Below are 15,510 nucleotides of genomic sequence, written 5' to 3' on the forward strand. Positions count from 1 at the left end.
ATATTGAATTTACCTCTTTTGTAAAAGTGTTTCAGTTGTTATGAGTCTTTATGACTTCGAACCAATTAAAAAAATTGCACTCTTGGTTGAAATAATACTAATACATCTATGATTAAAATAGGATTCCAAAAGGTAATCACGTAGGATTCCTAACATGTAGTATTATGTCTCAATATTAATAGGATTACAAGGCTAATGTCTAGAATTTCGGTTATGTCCTTTTATTGCGAGTTATTATATTTAATATTAAAAGGTTATTTTTGTAATCCAACATTTTATTCATACTTTTATAATAATATAGATATAGATATAGATATAAATATAGATATAGATATAGATAGATAGATAGATAGATAGATAGATAGATAATAGATTAGTATTTTATAATATTTAAAAAATACCAAAAATATTTTCATTTTAATATATAGTTCACCTTAATAGTTTAATCTTATTAACTAAGATTAATTAGTATATTTTGGTAGTATTTTTATTTTTATTTTTATTCAATGAGAAAGAATTGAATTTGGATCAATTGGAAACTCATTTTTGGATTTTAGTGATCTAGGAAGACAAAAGTCCATTCTTCACAAATCCTTTTCTTGCGCATCAGACTCATCCCTTGATCATAGCCATTGATCTACTTTCATCCAAGGGCCAATATTAATTCCCCATCCAAAATAAAACTTAACTAAAAACCTAATCTCTAAGATCTAGTAGCAGCAGCCCTCCCTTCTCTAGAATAGCGCCTCCTCCCCTTTTCAGATTTTAGACCCATTCTTTCTCTCAACTTACAAAAAGCACACAAACACACAAGAAAGAACGAGCAAAAAAACAGAACAAGGGCAATTTGGAGAAAACGAGAGGGGAGGCTGACGCAAAAAAGGGGTAACGTGAGAAGGGACAAGAACAGTCCAATATATGAAAACGATAAGGCCGTCCTATATTTGAGTTTCCTTAAACCCTTTTACCTTTCACCACTATACACTGAACGATTACTCAAATCTGCATAAATCCGTTTGAGCTCAAGTTCGAAGCATTCTCGTTCAAGTTCGAGTTTGGGTTTCGAGTTTTCCGGTGTCGATTCGAGGTTTCGTTTCGCAATTTTAGCGTTTCAATCCAACCAATGTTACTTTGTTATTCCGATTGAGTTGCAAATTTTCAGCTTTATGCATCCGTATAAAAGGTCCATCCTCTTTTACTTTTAAATAAATTTTGTACTCTGGCTAGCCTTACCCGATCTTCTGTGTTTCTTGGACTTTAAAACATAGTCATAATAATTATTCCATAATAATTATTCCAAGTGGAGACTCTGAATCAAATAAATAATCTCATTTCGTTTGATGTCAAATTACCAATTTTATACAAAATAATGTATTAGACTCTAATCTTCCATACTTTCTCTCCCTCTTCCACCCCAAAACTATGATTATAAATTAACAGAAGAATGTTTGACCTCTTTCTCAGCTTCAGCCATACATTTACGAGAACAAAGAAATTTGGCATCAAGCAATTCTATTACGTTTTCTCTTCTTTTTTTACTTTCTATTTTTTCTATGTTAAACAATAAATGAATTATCATTTTTGAATTAGAGAAGATCGTTAATTTCTGTTAGCTTTTTGGAATCATAAACAAAATAGTATTAATCAGAAGTGAGTAGATTGAATTGGAAATTGGAAACTATGTTAATCAATTACTCCCTCCGTTCCAGTTCACGTCAACCTATTTCCTTTTTGGTCCATTCCAAAAAGAATGATCACTTTTTAAATTTAGAAACAATTTAGTTTAAACTTACAATTCTACCTGTAACGAGAAGCTTTTATAACCACACAAATACTCTGGGACTAATTTCAGAAGTCTTCAATTTTTCTTAAATTCCGTGCCTAGTCAAACAGGTTCACATAAATTGAACTGAGGGAGTAGAAAGCTTAGAAGCTTTGAATTCGAAATATGTAATTTTTGTTTGGATTGGGTGTTGTTCCAAATGATTGGTAATAATCTTTGGAGTTTATATCTCAAATTTGTGAGAATTTGGTGAAAATTTGAGGTGGTTTTGGTTAAAATTTCAGATTGAAACTCGAAAAAGAAGACATAAACAAATTGTATATATCTTGTATGTCGAGTATAGAAATGCTATACAAAATATCTACAACTTATATAATTGTATACAAGTTGTATATAAAATGTATATAAATTGTATGTAAATTATAGTTTTTGATCGGATTCCGTACAAAAAATGTGTATTTAAGTTGTAGATAAATTATAGATTTTGACCGTATTTGTATATATTTTATAAAAAACTTTAGTTATTTTTAATAAATATAAAAACTTAGACAAAATCTGATAAATAAGTTTAAAATCTCGTATTTATACGATAAAGTCCCTTGATTGATATATTGATATTGCCTTTTTACAAACCAATAATTTCAAGAGTGGCACAAAATTTGGGCTCTTTTCTTTTGGGTTCAATTGTGAAAATGGGCTTGGCCCAGAACCAATTGCCAGTTCAAGAGAAAAAGGTTTTCCCGGTGGCTGAACATATATTTGATATATACGCCAATTTTATAACCGGCGAAAAGCTCAGCAAACCTCTATAGTTGAAGTGTAATCAGGTGACTCCTCCAGCTCATACTCTTTTAACACACTTATTTTTACATGTTCTTTGTGAAGTCAAACGAAATCCTTGCGTTTGCTATGCTCATAAGCTGTTCGACGTAAATCTTAAAAGAAAAACCACAACCTTTAGGTCTTAACACAACTCATATTTGGGATGCTAATAATATAAATTCCATTTTTGAGATTACGGATATCACGTATATAAGCTTCTGAAGGAATTGTTGGGCGATAACGATCGCATTTGGAATATGTAGTAAATTTAAAAAAGTTGTGTATGTGTAAATAACATGGATGTAACTCACTAATACTAAACCTGAATTTGGCTATGATTAATTGGGAGAAGGTAGAAAATAATCGAAACCTTCCCCCCTCCCCCTAAAGATTGAGGACTTGTGAGCCTTGCGCCATGAGAACTAGTCCGAGTATTTAAATGGAGAAGGTAGAGGGAGGAGTGCCCATTAACCCGGAGTTCCGACAGTTGCTGTTGGATTGGCCCAAACAAATCCTTATTCTCTTAAGGGTCTTTAAAAAAGCTATCTTAAGTTTGGTTGGGCAGTAACTAGCGAGTTGGTTAGCTAAGAAACTTGACATTGTTGCTTCAATTCTCTTAAAGGTTAAAAAGGTTCAGTCTTTTGCTGGCATAGTTTACGGCCCAATTCAAGTACTCCATCAATATTGAAGCAATTTGGAGGACTGCAGGTTTATCCAATGGGAAAAGCATCGAGGGACAAAAGAGTATGGATTTTATTCAGGATGTTGTTCTTTTTTGCTTATAACCAGAAGCTTCATCCTTAACAGGTTTCAATTTTTTAGGATATTTACTATCGGAAAGCAAAGGAAGAAGGATGGCGTGCCCGTAGCGCCTTCAAGCTCCTTCAGATTGATGAGGAATTTAACATCTTTGAAGGTTCTCTTCTCAATAACTGGCTTGGAATTTTCGTTGTTTATTTTTCCTGATTGATTCCACATGTAAGGAAAGAGAGTAATATTATAAAAGTTGCTGCATTTTATCTTTACCAAGAAAAGAACGGCTTCTCGTTATCAAACTGACTTTATGAGTAAAATCTTTTATTACTGGTGATTTCTCTTTGATGGATCTGGAAAAGTTGGCAGGTCTTCGTTAGTTCATTACAATGCAGCTCCTGATGTATAAGCCCTTTTATGAAAATTAAACAAGTTGTAGACAAACTAAATTTTCAGGTTCTGTAGCAATATTTTATATGGACTATGGAGAACAAGATATCAATTTCTATGTTTCCCAAAATATGTTTGGTTAGAGCTTGAAATAATTGTATGTTGAATGAGTAGATGGATACTAGTACTCTCTTTCAGCAAAATGCTGCAGATTAGGAGTTCACCAATTTTATTTTACATTGCTTTGTTGGTCAGAATTGTTTGTTTGTAGAACTTCATTAATTGCCCTATCTATATGCAGGTGTGAAGCGAGTTGTGGATTTGTGTGCAGCACCAGGCAGCTGGAGTCAGGTATTTACAATGGAACTTGGTTAGTTGGTTATTGTTGTTTTTGTGTCTGGGTATAGCTCTGTAATCAATAATCACCTGCTATAAAGATTTGCCTTTTTAATTTTGTTTTGTTTTATTCAGAATAACACAACTGATATCTTTAGCCCTGTGCTTACTCATGCTTATTTGAAAGGATTATTATAATTTAGGCAGAATATCCTAATAGGCTCTTGCACTTATACCGATTTGTCATCCTGGTCCTTGTATTTTATAGTTTGTCAGGTGAACACTAGTACTTATTCAAACTCTATATATTAAACCCTTTTTCGAAGAGGTCAACCTGCGTGTAACACAATTGCTTCCATGTAGGACTCCACGTCATTATTTAATGCCACATACGAAATAATATATTAAATATTATATTACCCCTCCCCCCCTCCCCCAAACCGTATGTCCCTTATTTTACACAAGCTGTTTCACTTTCACTGTTTGTTCTCCTTCATCATCTTCTCCGTGCTATCTCTCCTTCGTCTTTTTTCATTAAATTTCTGGTCATTGTTTCGTGCCTTTCTTCCGTCGTTCTGTGGCAAGTACTGTCATCTCTTCTTAACTCATTTTTTTTAATCTCTTTTTTAATCTCTTTTTTGGTTCGTTTATTAGTTGATGGTTGGGTTAGGTCGGTGATTAATTGCTCTTGAGTGTGCCTGAATATTAGTTTTTTCTTTTTGTTTTGTTTTGTTTGCTTACTATTTGAACTATAAAACCCCTTTGTTATAGTTGTGCATATAGTAATATATTCAGTTATTCCGTTTCGTTTTAGTTTTTTTTTTTGTGGGTAAAATCCTAAATTAGTCTTCTGATTTTTATTTTTCTGAATTATGTTGGATTTTATTCTGGGTTGTTGTCCACCAAGTTATATCATAATATTATAGAAATTTTTGGGGAAGATATAGGGTTAATCTTGGATGCTTTATCAGATAAAAAATTAGGTTTTTGTTTGTTTATGGAGTCCTATAAAGGCGTATTTCATCAGCAAGAAGGACGAAAAATCTGAAAAAATTAAGGGAAAGAAGAGAGATGATTTTGTTAAATACCCAAGAGAGTTCCAACTAGGTTAACAATGGAAAATGAAGAAGAAGGCCATTAAATAATGGGAAATGTTACTGTTACGGTTTTCTAATAGGCCTCACGCCCCTAAAAGGCGTGTGAGTCACGCACTGAAGCCAAGTCAGCTTTATAGTCTCAGTCAACGGTCATAAGGGTTTAATATATAGAGTTTGAATAAGTACAAGTGTTCACCTGACAAACTATAGAATACAAGGACCGGGATGATAAAGTGACACAAGTATAAGTGTCATTTAGGCTATTCTGCCTATAATTTATAATCATTTTAAGAGTGATATAGATTTTGGAGGTGGATAGGATTCTCAAGTTTTCAACATATTTTTGCATATATACGTATTTACACTTGTGTGACTAATGCCATAGGACAAATGTTGTCATATGTAGAGGTTTGCCCCCCCCCCCCCCTCTCCATGTGCCTCTCTTTTTACCCAAGGTTATCACTATTATGGTGTCCTATTTTGGTCAAACTTTTGTTTTTTGCCATATGATTTGGCTTCTAAATTGAAAGTCTTTCCCTCTGTGCTTTCGTTAAGCTCTAAAGGAACAGACCTACATAGAACATAAGAACTGAAAATATCTTGAGAATTAAAAAGAGGGAGTTCAGTCTAAGCCCGTTAAGTACTATGTTTTAGACTGTACTTTTTGAACTTTACTAGGGAAATAAATGGAAAGAATTTTCCTTTTCTGATTTTTAGAGGTTCTCATTGGACAAATATCTACGTGCTGTTGGATTTGGCATGATGTTTTATGGTGCACCATTATTGGCTTGTCTCTGGTAGTACCATTACTTCCCACAAAGAAAGATATGAAGAAGTAAAGAAATATAATTATGTGCTACATGTCTTTCTCCTTATTGTGTGCTCCATTTCCAAGTTCCTAAATGTTTTTATTCTCTTTATAGGTTTTAAGCCGGAAGTTGTATCTCCCAGCAAAGTTGTCACCTGATACCAAGTATGTATACTTTCCTTTTTGTAGAATTGATTCTATGTCAATTGCTCTTTCATCTGTTCGTCTTTTTGATGGATAAATCATATTAGGAGCTCGAGACGGTTGTCCAGGTCAATGTTTCTTAATCCAGCAAATATCTTAGTCACTTAGCTAGTTAGTCTACTAAGAAAAAGTGAATAAATATGCCCATTGTAATGATATTATAAAGTTGTCTTTTCAAATCTAATGATCGAGTGTTCCTGTGTAGTTGGTGCTTCTGTGACTTGTTTTGCCTTTTGTCTCATTTCTTCCTAATTCAATCTTTTGGAAAGAGAGTTAATCAGCATGCTATCATATTCATCATGTAATAATATGGAAGAACAATTAGTCATGAACCACAGCTTCAGCTTGCTGCATCCTCTTCTCCTAGATCCTAGTAACACATTGACCTTGCCCCACATCACCATGTGGAATGGGAAAAAGTTTGCTCTCCATTGATTTTTTCTAATGGTGATTGATTTAGGCTATTGACAAGTTTCCTACCTTAGAGGCTTGCCGCTGCAGCTATGATACGTTTGTAGGATAGGAGATTTTAACATTCACTCTTCGGCCAACTTTAAAATTGTAAAAGTCAAGTTGCTACCACTTATACTGTTTTTTGTTTTCCTGGCCATGTCACCAACATGTAACGTAGGTGCTACTATCTTTTTTATTCATGTGATTTCCAGGGACGTCGATCTACCACTTATTGTGGCTATTGACTTACAGCCTATGGCTCCCATTGAAGGTGTTATTCAAGTACAGGGTGATATAACAAATGCTAAAACAGCTGAAGTGGTATGGATTCCTATGCTGTTTCATTTATTTAATTTGAAATTTTGATTTTTGAAGGCTGGCTTGTAACTTCCTAATTAGGTTTCGAGAATTACTAGCATTTTGGCAAATTTGATGCATGTGCACTTTAATGAATCGAGATAATTATTGTCTATGGCATGTAATACAAAAACTTATAAACTGTGAGCATTGATTGTGGATGAAAATTGATTTTGGATATTTCTCTGGGAAGATAAGCAATTTCAGTAGAAAAGAAGCATTTTGCAAATTCTAGTGTTTGTGTTTTTTCATAATGTCTTCCATTTGAAGAACGAAATTCTAAAGTTGAAATGGATGAAGCAGACATGTTGAAAAAATTGACTACCTAAAAGGAAGTTAACTTCCTGTTCCATAGTAGAGCTATTTGAGAAATTAAAAATTAAAAATTAAAAAAAAAAAAAAAAGAGCATTTAGAATGGATGGAGTATTCAACGGCTGAGAAAATTTAGTAGATGGAACAGTTATATCACTCTACTTTCTTACTTTTAGCCATTATTATTTCTTTTGTTTAATTTCTCTTGAAATATCTTAAAGAAATTATCTCCCTTAAGATTCAATGCAATTTTCATCTAATATATAATATCATAATTTTCCTTTTCTCAGATATCTTTTAAAATGTTATACTGTAGCAATTAATACACTTGGAGATAATAAGTTTCCGTGTTATAACTACTCATACAAGAAATTAAACAGTGTCGTTAAGTTTAAGTTGAATCAGGAAAAGTGGGTTTATTAGAATCTAAATTTCACCACACGAGAGATTGAGTTAGTAACTCTGGTTGATGTTTGAGGGCATGATCAATAGAAAGGATGAAAAAAACAATCATTCTATATTAGCAGTTTGAGGACATTGTTTTTCATGATCAATAGAAAGGAAGAAAAAAACAATCATTTTATATTAGCAGTTTGAGGACATTGTTTTTCCCCATTTTATGTCGATTAGACACAATGCTCAGAGAAAACGAAGGTTAGGTTTGGAATGAAGGTGGCTAGTTTGGTGTCCAACTGCATCTTTGAGAGTTCACGTGTAAGTTAGGAATAACTTTTATAGCACAAGAGGCATGATCCATGACTTCAGGCTGTGAAAACATTGATTGAGGCAAAAAATTAGGGATGGTGCTGCAATTTTGCTCAACAAAAATCTTATACATCCATGCTACTCAAAATGTTGTAATACATTGGGCTTCTTATCTTAGTGTGTTCATCTGTTCTCCTATTATCTTCGTTTTTACATTTTCTCTTCTTTGTTTTTTTTGTTCTTCAAGGAGTATATTAGGAGATATTAGTATTATGTTATTTTCCCTCATGCTTTGTGGTTAACAGTTTTTATGCATCATTGTCAATTTCTAACAGGTTATTAGACATTTTGACGGATGCAAGGCTGACCTTGTTGTCTGTGATGGTGCACCTGATGGTAAGAAATTGCTTTCAACTGCCGTGATACATTAGTTTGGTCTTTGCTGTATTTGATGAAACTAATCTGTGCTAATGTTAATCTTATGTTGCAGTAACGGGACTTCATGACATGGATGAATTTGTTCAGTCCCAGCTGATATTGGCGGTTAGTTTCTAAGAGAAAATAGGTGGAATTGGTTTAGTGAATAATATTCACCTCAATATAGCAACACTGTAATAACCTACAAGGCACACTCATATAGATGTGTAGTTTTCATGGCTTTGCTGCATGCCTGCAACTATAAAATTATCAGTGCCATTGTTGTCTAGGAACACTTAAAAGTCTAATTAGAAGTTCCTTGTTTTCTACTATTTAGGATGTCTGAAAGAAATGCCTTTTTGTAAATCTCCACAATAAATTGTGTTTTCTTTTGAGGAAGATGACTAATTCTTCTTCTATCTGGTGATGTTATATCACTATTTTCACTTTGCTTCGTATATAGATTACCAAAAAAAGAAAAGAATTGTTTCTGTATGTGATTCGTTTTTAGTTTTTTGGTATCCTGCTTATAATGTTCAATTATTCCTTGAAAGATCAGTTATATGTGCTTAAAGAGATGTTTCTCATGTAAGTCTGCCATGTTGTTCTCAGTCTCTGTTTGGAGATATCTCAGTTGTCATCTGGGTGGTTGAACTTGCAGGGCCTAACCATAGTCACTCACATACTAAAAAGAGGCGGAAAGTTCATAGCAAAAATTTTTCGAGGAAAAGACACAAGCCTTCTTTACTGTCAGGTTCATTGCACGTGTACTCATTATTTTTGGATTTAGTTTCTTCACTCGTTCAAGATCTCATTTAGTCTTTAGAGGAGACCTTTGTTTCTTGTTTTCTGCTTTCGGATGTTCTACGTTCTTGGGTTATCATGGTGGATTGCTTATGTTTTGCCTTCAAAATGCAGCTAAAACTATTTTTCACGGAAGTGACTTTTGCTAAGCCAAAAAGCAGTCGGAATTCTAGCATAGGTGAGTAGCTAATGTTTTCTACCTTGTTTATGTGGCAAATTTTCCTGCTAATGGAACCCATTCATTTGCGAGCTCTTGCTAATTAATAATGTTGTAATATTTCGTGGGAAGTTGATATTGTAAAATTTCAAGGATTTCAGTATTTGCTTTATGCCCTTACAATCTAGAAAGGACCCCATGTTTGTCGTTTCACACAGAAATATTCATAATATTGATTGCTTCCTGTTTCTTAGAGTGCTGGTAGTATCTTTCTAGCCTTTGTTGTTGTTACTGTTCTATTGTTTCTTTTCATCTTCTTGAGTCGAGGGTCTACCGGAAACANCTCTCTTTCTCAAGAAGAGTTAAACCCACAAAGCTAGAATCAGTGTTTGCAACCACCAATCCTTAATTAAAACCTAAAATCAACCCAAATAACAAACACCCAATATCAATCTAACCTTANAGGTTCTGCAGCCTCCCAAGGATAAGTACAGACGTCTCCGTACAGATCCGCGAGACTTTACTAAACTGGCTCATGACCCGTGAGACCTATGTAACCTAGGCTCTGATACCAACTTGTCACGACCCCAAAAGACCCCGGTCGTAATGGCGTCTATCGCAACTAGGCCAGTCGATTCAACACTTAAAACATCAAGGTCTTTTTCTTAATTCATTTACTAATCAAATATGATCACAAATCTCTCATTTTAATATTTCAAAATAAGCGGAAACAATTACGCAGAACATCAAACACTGCCCGTAAAACACCAAACACTGCCCGATCCCGGTGTCACTAGTCATGAGCCACTAGAATACAATCTGATACTGTCTACTCAATACAAAAATGAATCTGCTAAATAAAATACTAAAAGATAGGAAGGAGAAAGGCAGGGATGCGGACGCCGTGCAACTACCTTGCTAAATCCGGAAAATACTCTGAAGGCAAAAATCAGCTCTCACTCGGATGCTCTGGCACCTGGATCTGCACACAAGGTGCAGGGAGTAACGTGAGTACGGCAACTCAGTAAGTAACAATTATAAATAAAGGCTGAGTGCAGTGACGAGCATTTAAAGTCATAAACATATCATAACATAGAAATCTCGGAGGAAATAACAAGATCAATTTAGTAGATAAATTCTGAACCCAATGAAAAGTCGTTAAAATATTTGTTCAACACTTCTCAATAGAGGCTCAGTAATAAGAAGAGTGAAAACAATATTTCCATAAAAACCATCCCCTCAGGCAACATGTCACTCATATATATAGCCCCTCGGGAAAGCCTCTCAATCACTCGTGACTCAACTATCATCGATCAGCACTCACACTCAATAGATATCTCATGATAACCGGTACGGTGTGTAGCCCGATCCATAAATATATAATCGACTGCGCTCACTAGGGGTGTGCAGACTCTGGAGGGGCTCCTACAGCCCAAGCGCTATATCGCTGCGGTGTGCCGCCCGATCCAATACATCGCTGCGATATGCAACCCGATCCATATATACATATATACATATATACATATATATATATATATATATGTATATATGTATATATGTATATATGGATCGGGTTGCATATCGCTACACCGCGGCGTGCAGCCCGATCCATAACTATCCTCACAATCCGGACCTCGGCCTCACTCACTCATCAACCTCACAAGCTACTCGGGCATCTCAGCGTAAACTCAGGGAACTCAGCCCAAAACACTTTCATAAATACTAAAATAGAGTGATGAACAGTATTAAATAGTAAACAGGTATAAACCATAACTGATGATAAAGTTTTCTATCAAAACAATGTGAGGATAATAGTAAAATACCCCTGAGGGTCCAACAGTACGGTACAAGGCCCCAAACATGGCATTCAGCCCAAGTTAACAGAAGCATTTCTAAAACATGTAGTTATCATATGGAGTTTATCAAGATATGCAACTCTACTTTTGCCACGGGACGGACCAAGTCACGATCCCTACGGGTGCACGCCCACGCGCCCACACGCCCGTCACCTAGCATGTGCGCCACCACATTTATCAAAATATGCAACCCGATCCATATATACATATATATCTGCGGCGTGCAGCCCGATCCATAACTATCCTCACAATCCGGACCTCGGCCTCACAAGCTACTCGGGCATCTCAGCGTAAACTCAGGGAACTCAGCCCAAAACACTTTCATAAATACTAAAATAGTTGATTGCTTCCTGTTTCTTAGAGTGCTGGTAGTATCTTTCTAGCCTTTGTTGTTGTTACTGTTCTATTGTTTCTTTTCATCTTCTTGAGTCGAGGGTCTACCGGAAACAACTTTTCTATCCAGGGGTAGGGGTAAGGTCTGTGTATACACTATCCTCCCCAGACCCCACCTGTGGGATTATACTGAGTTGTTCTTCTTCTTATTGCCTTATGATATTTCTGCGGAGTTACTTTGTATATCCGGCTTCAACTTTGGTTATTTCTTTGAATTAGCGGTAGGTGTTTTAGGATTAGTGGAGTCTATCAGGTATATCAAATGCGAATTGGAATGAAACTTGGGGTGTGTGTTTTGTACGAAGGAAAATGTTTTTCAATTTTCTCATGTTTAGTTGGGTTAAATATTTTGGACTATATTTTTCTTATAAACTCATTTTCCTCCAACTGGGGGAAAATGACTTCCCTACTAAGAGGAGGGAAATTCATTTTCCAAAAAATTTTTTTCAACTTTCCTCACCCAAAGCCTCTCCCCCAATCCACACCTTTGCCAACCCGCCCCCAAACCCCTGACCTTCCGACCTACACCACGACCACACCCCAACCACCCCGAGACAAAATGGGTGAGGGCAGGGCAGTGGGGGTATAGGTTTGATGTCGAGGTTGCGGTTCGGGATTGGGCCTAAGGTCCGGGTCGGGGTTCAGGTTCCGAGATAGGGGTTGGAGTTTGGGGTCGTACCCTAGACCCTCGGCCCCGACCCCCGACCACAACCTGACCCTGAATTCCAAACCCCAACCCTGGACCCTATCTCGACCTCGTAAACTGATCCCGACCTTGATCTTGAACCCGACTGTAATCTCGACCTCGATCTGGATCCTGACCCTATCACCAATCCGACCGCGAACTCCCGACCATGACCCCGAACCTTGACCCTGGCACTAACCCATCCCTTACCCCGGTTCCAACCCCAATTTGGATCCCTGACGTGCAACTCCATCGCCTCGCTCCTCCCCCACCCTCACCCGTGTCATCTCCCATAGTATTTGCCTAGATTATATATTTTTCATGACATTTTCTGCTAACTAACCAAACACCAGAAAAGAAAATAAGTAAGAAACTACTATTTTCCAAGAAAAACATGTTCCTTTATGCCCAACACACCCTTGTACTTGTATATTTCTGGGTTTGGAAGATATCTTAAAGCAACACTAGAATTGCTATGCACATAAATCTAATACTAGCTTTACCTTGTACAGAGGCATTTGCAGTTTGCGAGAATTACTCTCCACCTGAAGGATTTAATGAGAAAGATCTTCATCGCCTTCTTGAAAAGATTGGAAGTCCATCTGGCACAGAGGACCTAGGTAATTTCCATATGCCGATGCTTCTTCTCTAAATAGCCTTTTACTTTATGCTAACTTTAAATTTTGCCACCTTATGTTTTTTGAGGCAAGTGACATGGATCTTAAATCTGCCTCTATATCTTTTTCTTGGTGTTGGAATATAGTTTCTGGTTGCTGTTTTATATGTTGGAAGTAATGTGGCTTCCATTTTTTTAATTCAGATTATATTTAATAACGACTATATTTGTATTTTGCATCATCTTTCAAGCATTTGTTACATGACAGATTGCAGTAGTGCATGGCTGGAAGGTCCTAATAAGGTGTATATTCCATTTCTGGCTTGTGGAGACCTTAGTGGGTACGATTCAGACCGTTCATATCCACTTCCTAAAGCTGCAGACGGAACCTATCAGTGTTTAGATCCTGTACAACCTCCAATTGCACCGCCATATAAACGAGCTCTAGAAATGAAGAAAGCGTCGAGTCAAGGAATCCAAAACCTAGACAAGCTTTCTCTTGGCACCTGAGCTTACCTTCCAGAATCATTCCATTCTATATTTGAAAAGTCGCTTATATGTCACTAAATGTAAGGACTCTTTATTGTGTTAATTGCACTTGCAATTGATAAATTTAATGTGTTTTGTTTAGTCTTTAGACAGTTTAGAACCAGATGTGAGTCATCTAGTTGTGCCCCAGGGCTTTTGGTTCACTGGCAAAGATAGTACAGCTAGGCGCACGTCACTGTGATTTGATTCCTCTTGTGAACTTGTATTGAAGTGAGGAAGGGTAGGGGAGCAAGCCCATTATCCACCCACGTTAGGAACAATTGATTTTTCAGTTATCAAAAAAGAATGATTGTAATATACTTGTGTAATAGCAAATTTTTGTGTTGTATTCCAAAAGTTTATTTTGAAACAACGAAACGTAATTGTGTCGTAACTTCTTTTGTTTTCTCTAAGACTTGGTGTGTTGCAATTTCCATGTGAATTTGAGTGCGCAACAAGTATTTCTTCCTCTTTTGCAGTCTACCGACTTACGCGTTACACTATACAATAGGAGCAATTTTCTTTCAAGGTACTCTTGCAATTTTCAGTTAAAGTCCAGTAAAGTAGTCAACAGTCAATTCCATACAACAAATGGGTCAATAGAAATTGCCAAAATTCAGCTGAAACCGAGCAGAAAATGGCAGCAATTTCCTCCTCAGCTGCATCTCTTTGACACTCCTAAAATCCCATGATCTACTTTCTGCTCCAGGATATCACCATATAAATGTTTATTTGCACGGAAGGTGTAAAATATATTTACACAATTAGGTTGGATATAAGATACTTTAAATGAAAATCTGTTTTGAGCATATAGTGTAAAGAATTTTTATATTATTTGTTAAGTTGACTTATAATAACACGTAACTCTCAACAAAACCTAAAATGGTAACCCAAAAAATAAAGTCCGTTAAATTATACTGATAGTATAATATTTTTGGGGTACTATAAGTAAGGACAACTTAAACTCTCATTTTAAATGAGAATTTAAGTTTTCTATTTTGTTAGTATATAGGCTTCTTGTACTATCAAGTAAAGTTGATCTATGTAATTTTTCATGGCAAATTTAATATGGTGAATTAAAATATAAAATAATTACTGACTACAATAGTTAGATTATATTGATAATGTAAAAATCATTTTTCATAATCTCGGTTTATCAAGCTTAATTCTTTATAAATGAGTCTCTATAATAGGCATAATTGGTAACATGTTAGAAATAGTATTCACTTCGTTCCAATTTAGGTTGGTCACGGAGTTTTAAGAAAAGATAAATATTGTTGGGTATAATTATCTTATTAAGAGTAAAATACAAGAAGTTAAATATAAACATGTATCATTTTTGTGGGACATGCTAAAGGGACATAATATCACCTAAATTGATACGAAAGAACTAATTGATTTGCTCTCACAAATTAGATTACACTAAAAATTATTTAAAAAAGAGTTACACTCTCTGTATGGCAGTATATAACTTAAATCCGATCAAGAAACCAACCGCTACTGTCTCTTCATCAAATTACGGGAAGAACAAGTTAGGTATGAAAGAAAGAAAGAATAGAGTTACATTCACAAGCCAGGACTATGTTCACATTCATAAAATCCAGTGCCCGAAACAACTTTTACAGCTTTTAGTATAGAAAAAATTATGTGACACATCAAACATATCTATTGTATTTATCAATCGTAGTTATACTTTCATAAAATCATCATTCGTAGTTATATTATATTTTATAGCAAATTCATTTATAGTATCGAAACAAGAGAGCAACAAGCTCTCATAGATCAGTTGGTTAGAGCGCATGCTTATTAAGCAGAGGTATTTGTTTATTTTATTTCGCCTTGGTTGTATTTGTTGCGCGAACGAATACAGGCGATACAGGTTGTATCCCTTGTATAACCCTATATTTTGCCGGTTGTATTCGTTGGGCGGACACATACAGTTGACATGGTTGTATTCGCGTCTGAGTACATGTATTAAAGCTGGTAACAATTGCACAGTAGCTACGAATGGTAATTAAGCAAACTATAGTTGC

At 35.6% G+C, this 15,510-nt stretch overlaps 1 protein-coding gene across 2 annotated transcripts; it reads left to right on the forward strand.

Moving 5' to 3' along the window:
• On the forward strand, positions 710–13,871 carry LOC109229402 (putative tRNA (cytidine(32)/guanosine(34)-2'-O)-methyltransferase). 2 transcript variants are annotated; one of them, XM_019394826.1, is made up of 12 exons: positions 710–1,183; positions 3,228–3,349; positions 3,428–3,521; positions 4,050–4,099; positions 6,105–6,154; positions 6,859–6,967; positions 8,357–8,417; positions 8,512–8,564; positions 9,100–9,192; positions 9,357–9,420; positions 12,846–12,953; positions 13,218–13,871. In XM_019394826.1, the coding sequence occupies exons 2-12, from the start codon at positions 3,323–3,325 to the stop codon at positions 13,457–13,459; spliced, it is 951 nt and encodes a 316-aa protein (XP_019250371.1). In that variant the 5' UTR covers positions 710–1,183; positions 3,228–3,322; the 3' UTR covers positions 13,460–13,871. The 2 variants fall into 2 exon arrangements, with proteins under 2 accessions (XP_019250371.1, XP_019250370.1); XM_019394825.1 differs by lacking the exon at positions 710–1,183 and adding an exon at positions 2,454–2,610.

This window comes from Nicotiana attenuata, chromosome 7 (assembly GCF_001879085.1).
Source record: "Nicotiana attenuata strain UT chromosome 7, NIATTr2, whole genome shotgun sequence".
In the NCBI taxonomy this organism is placed as follows: Eukaryota; Viridiplantae; Streptophyta; class Magnoliopsida; order Solanales; family Solanaceae; genus Nicotiana; species Nicotiana attenuata.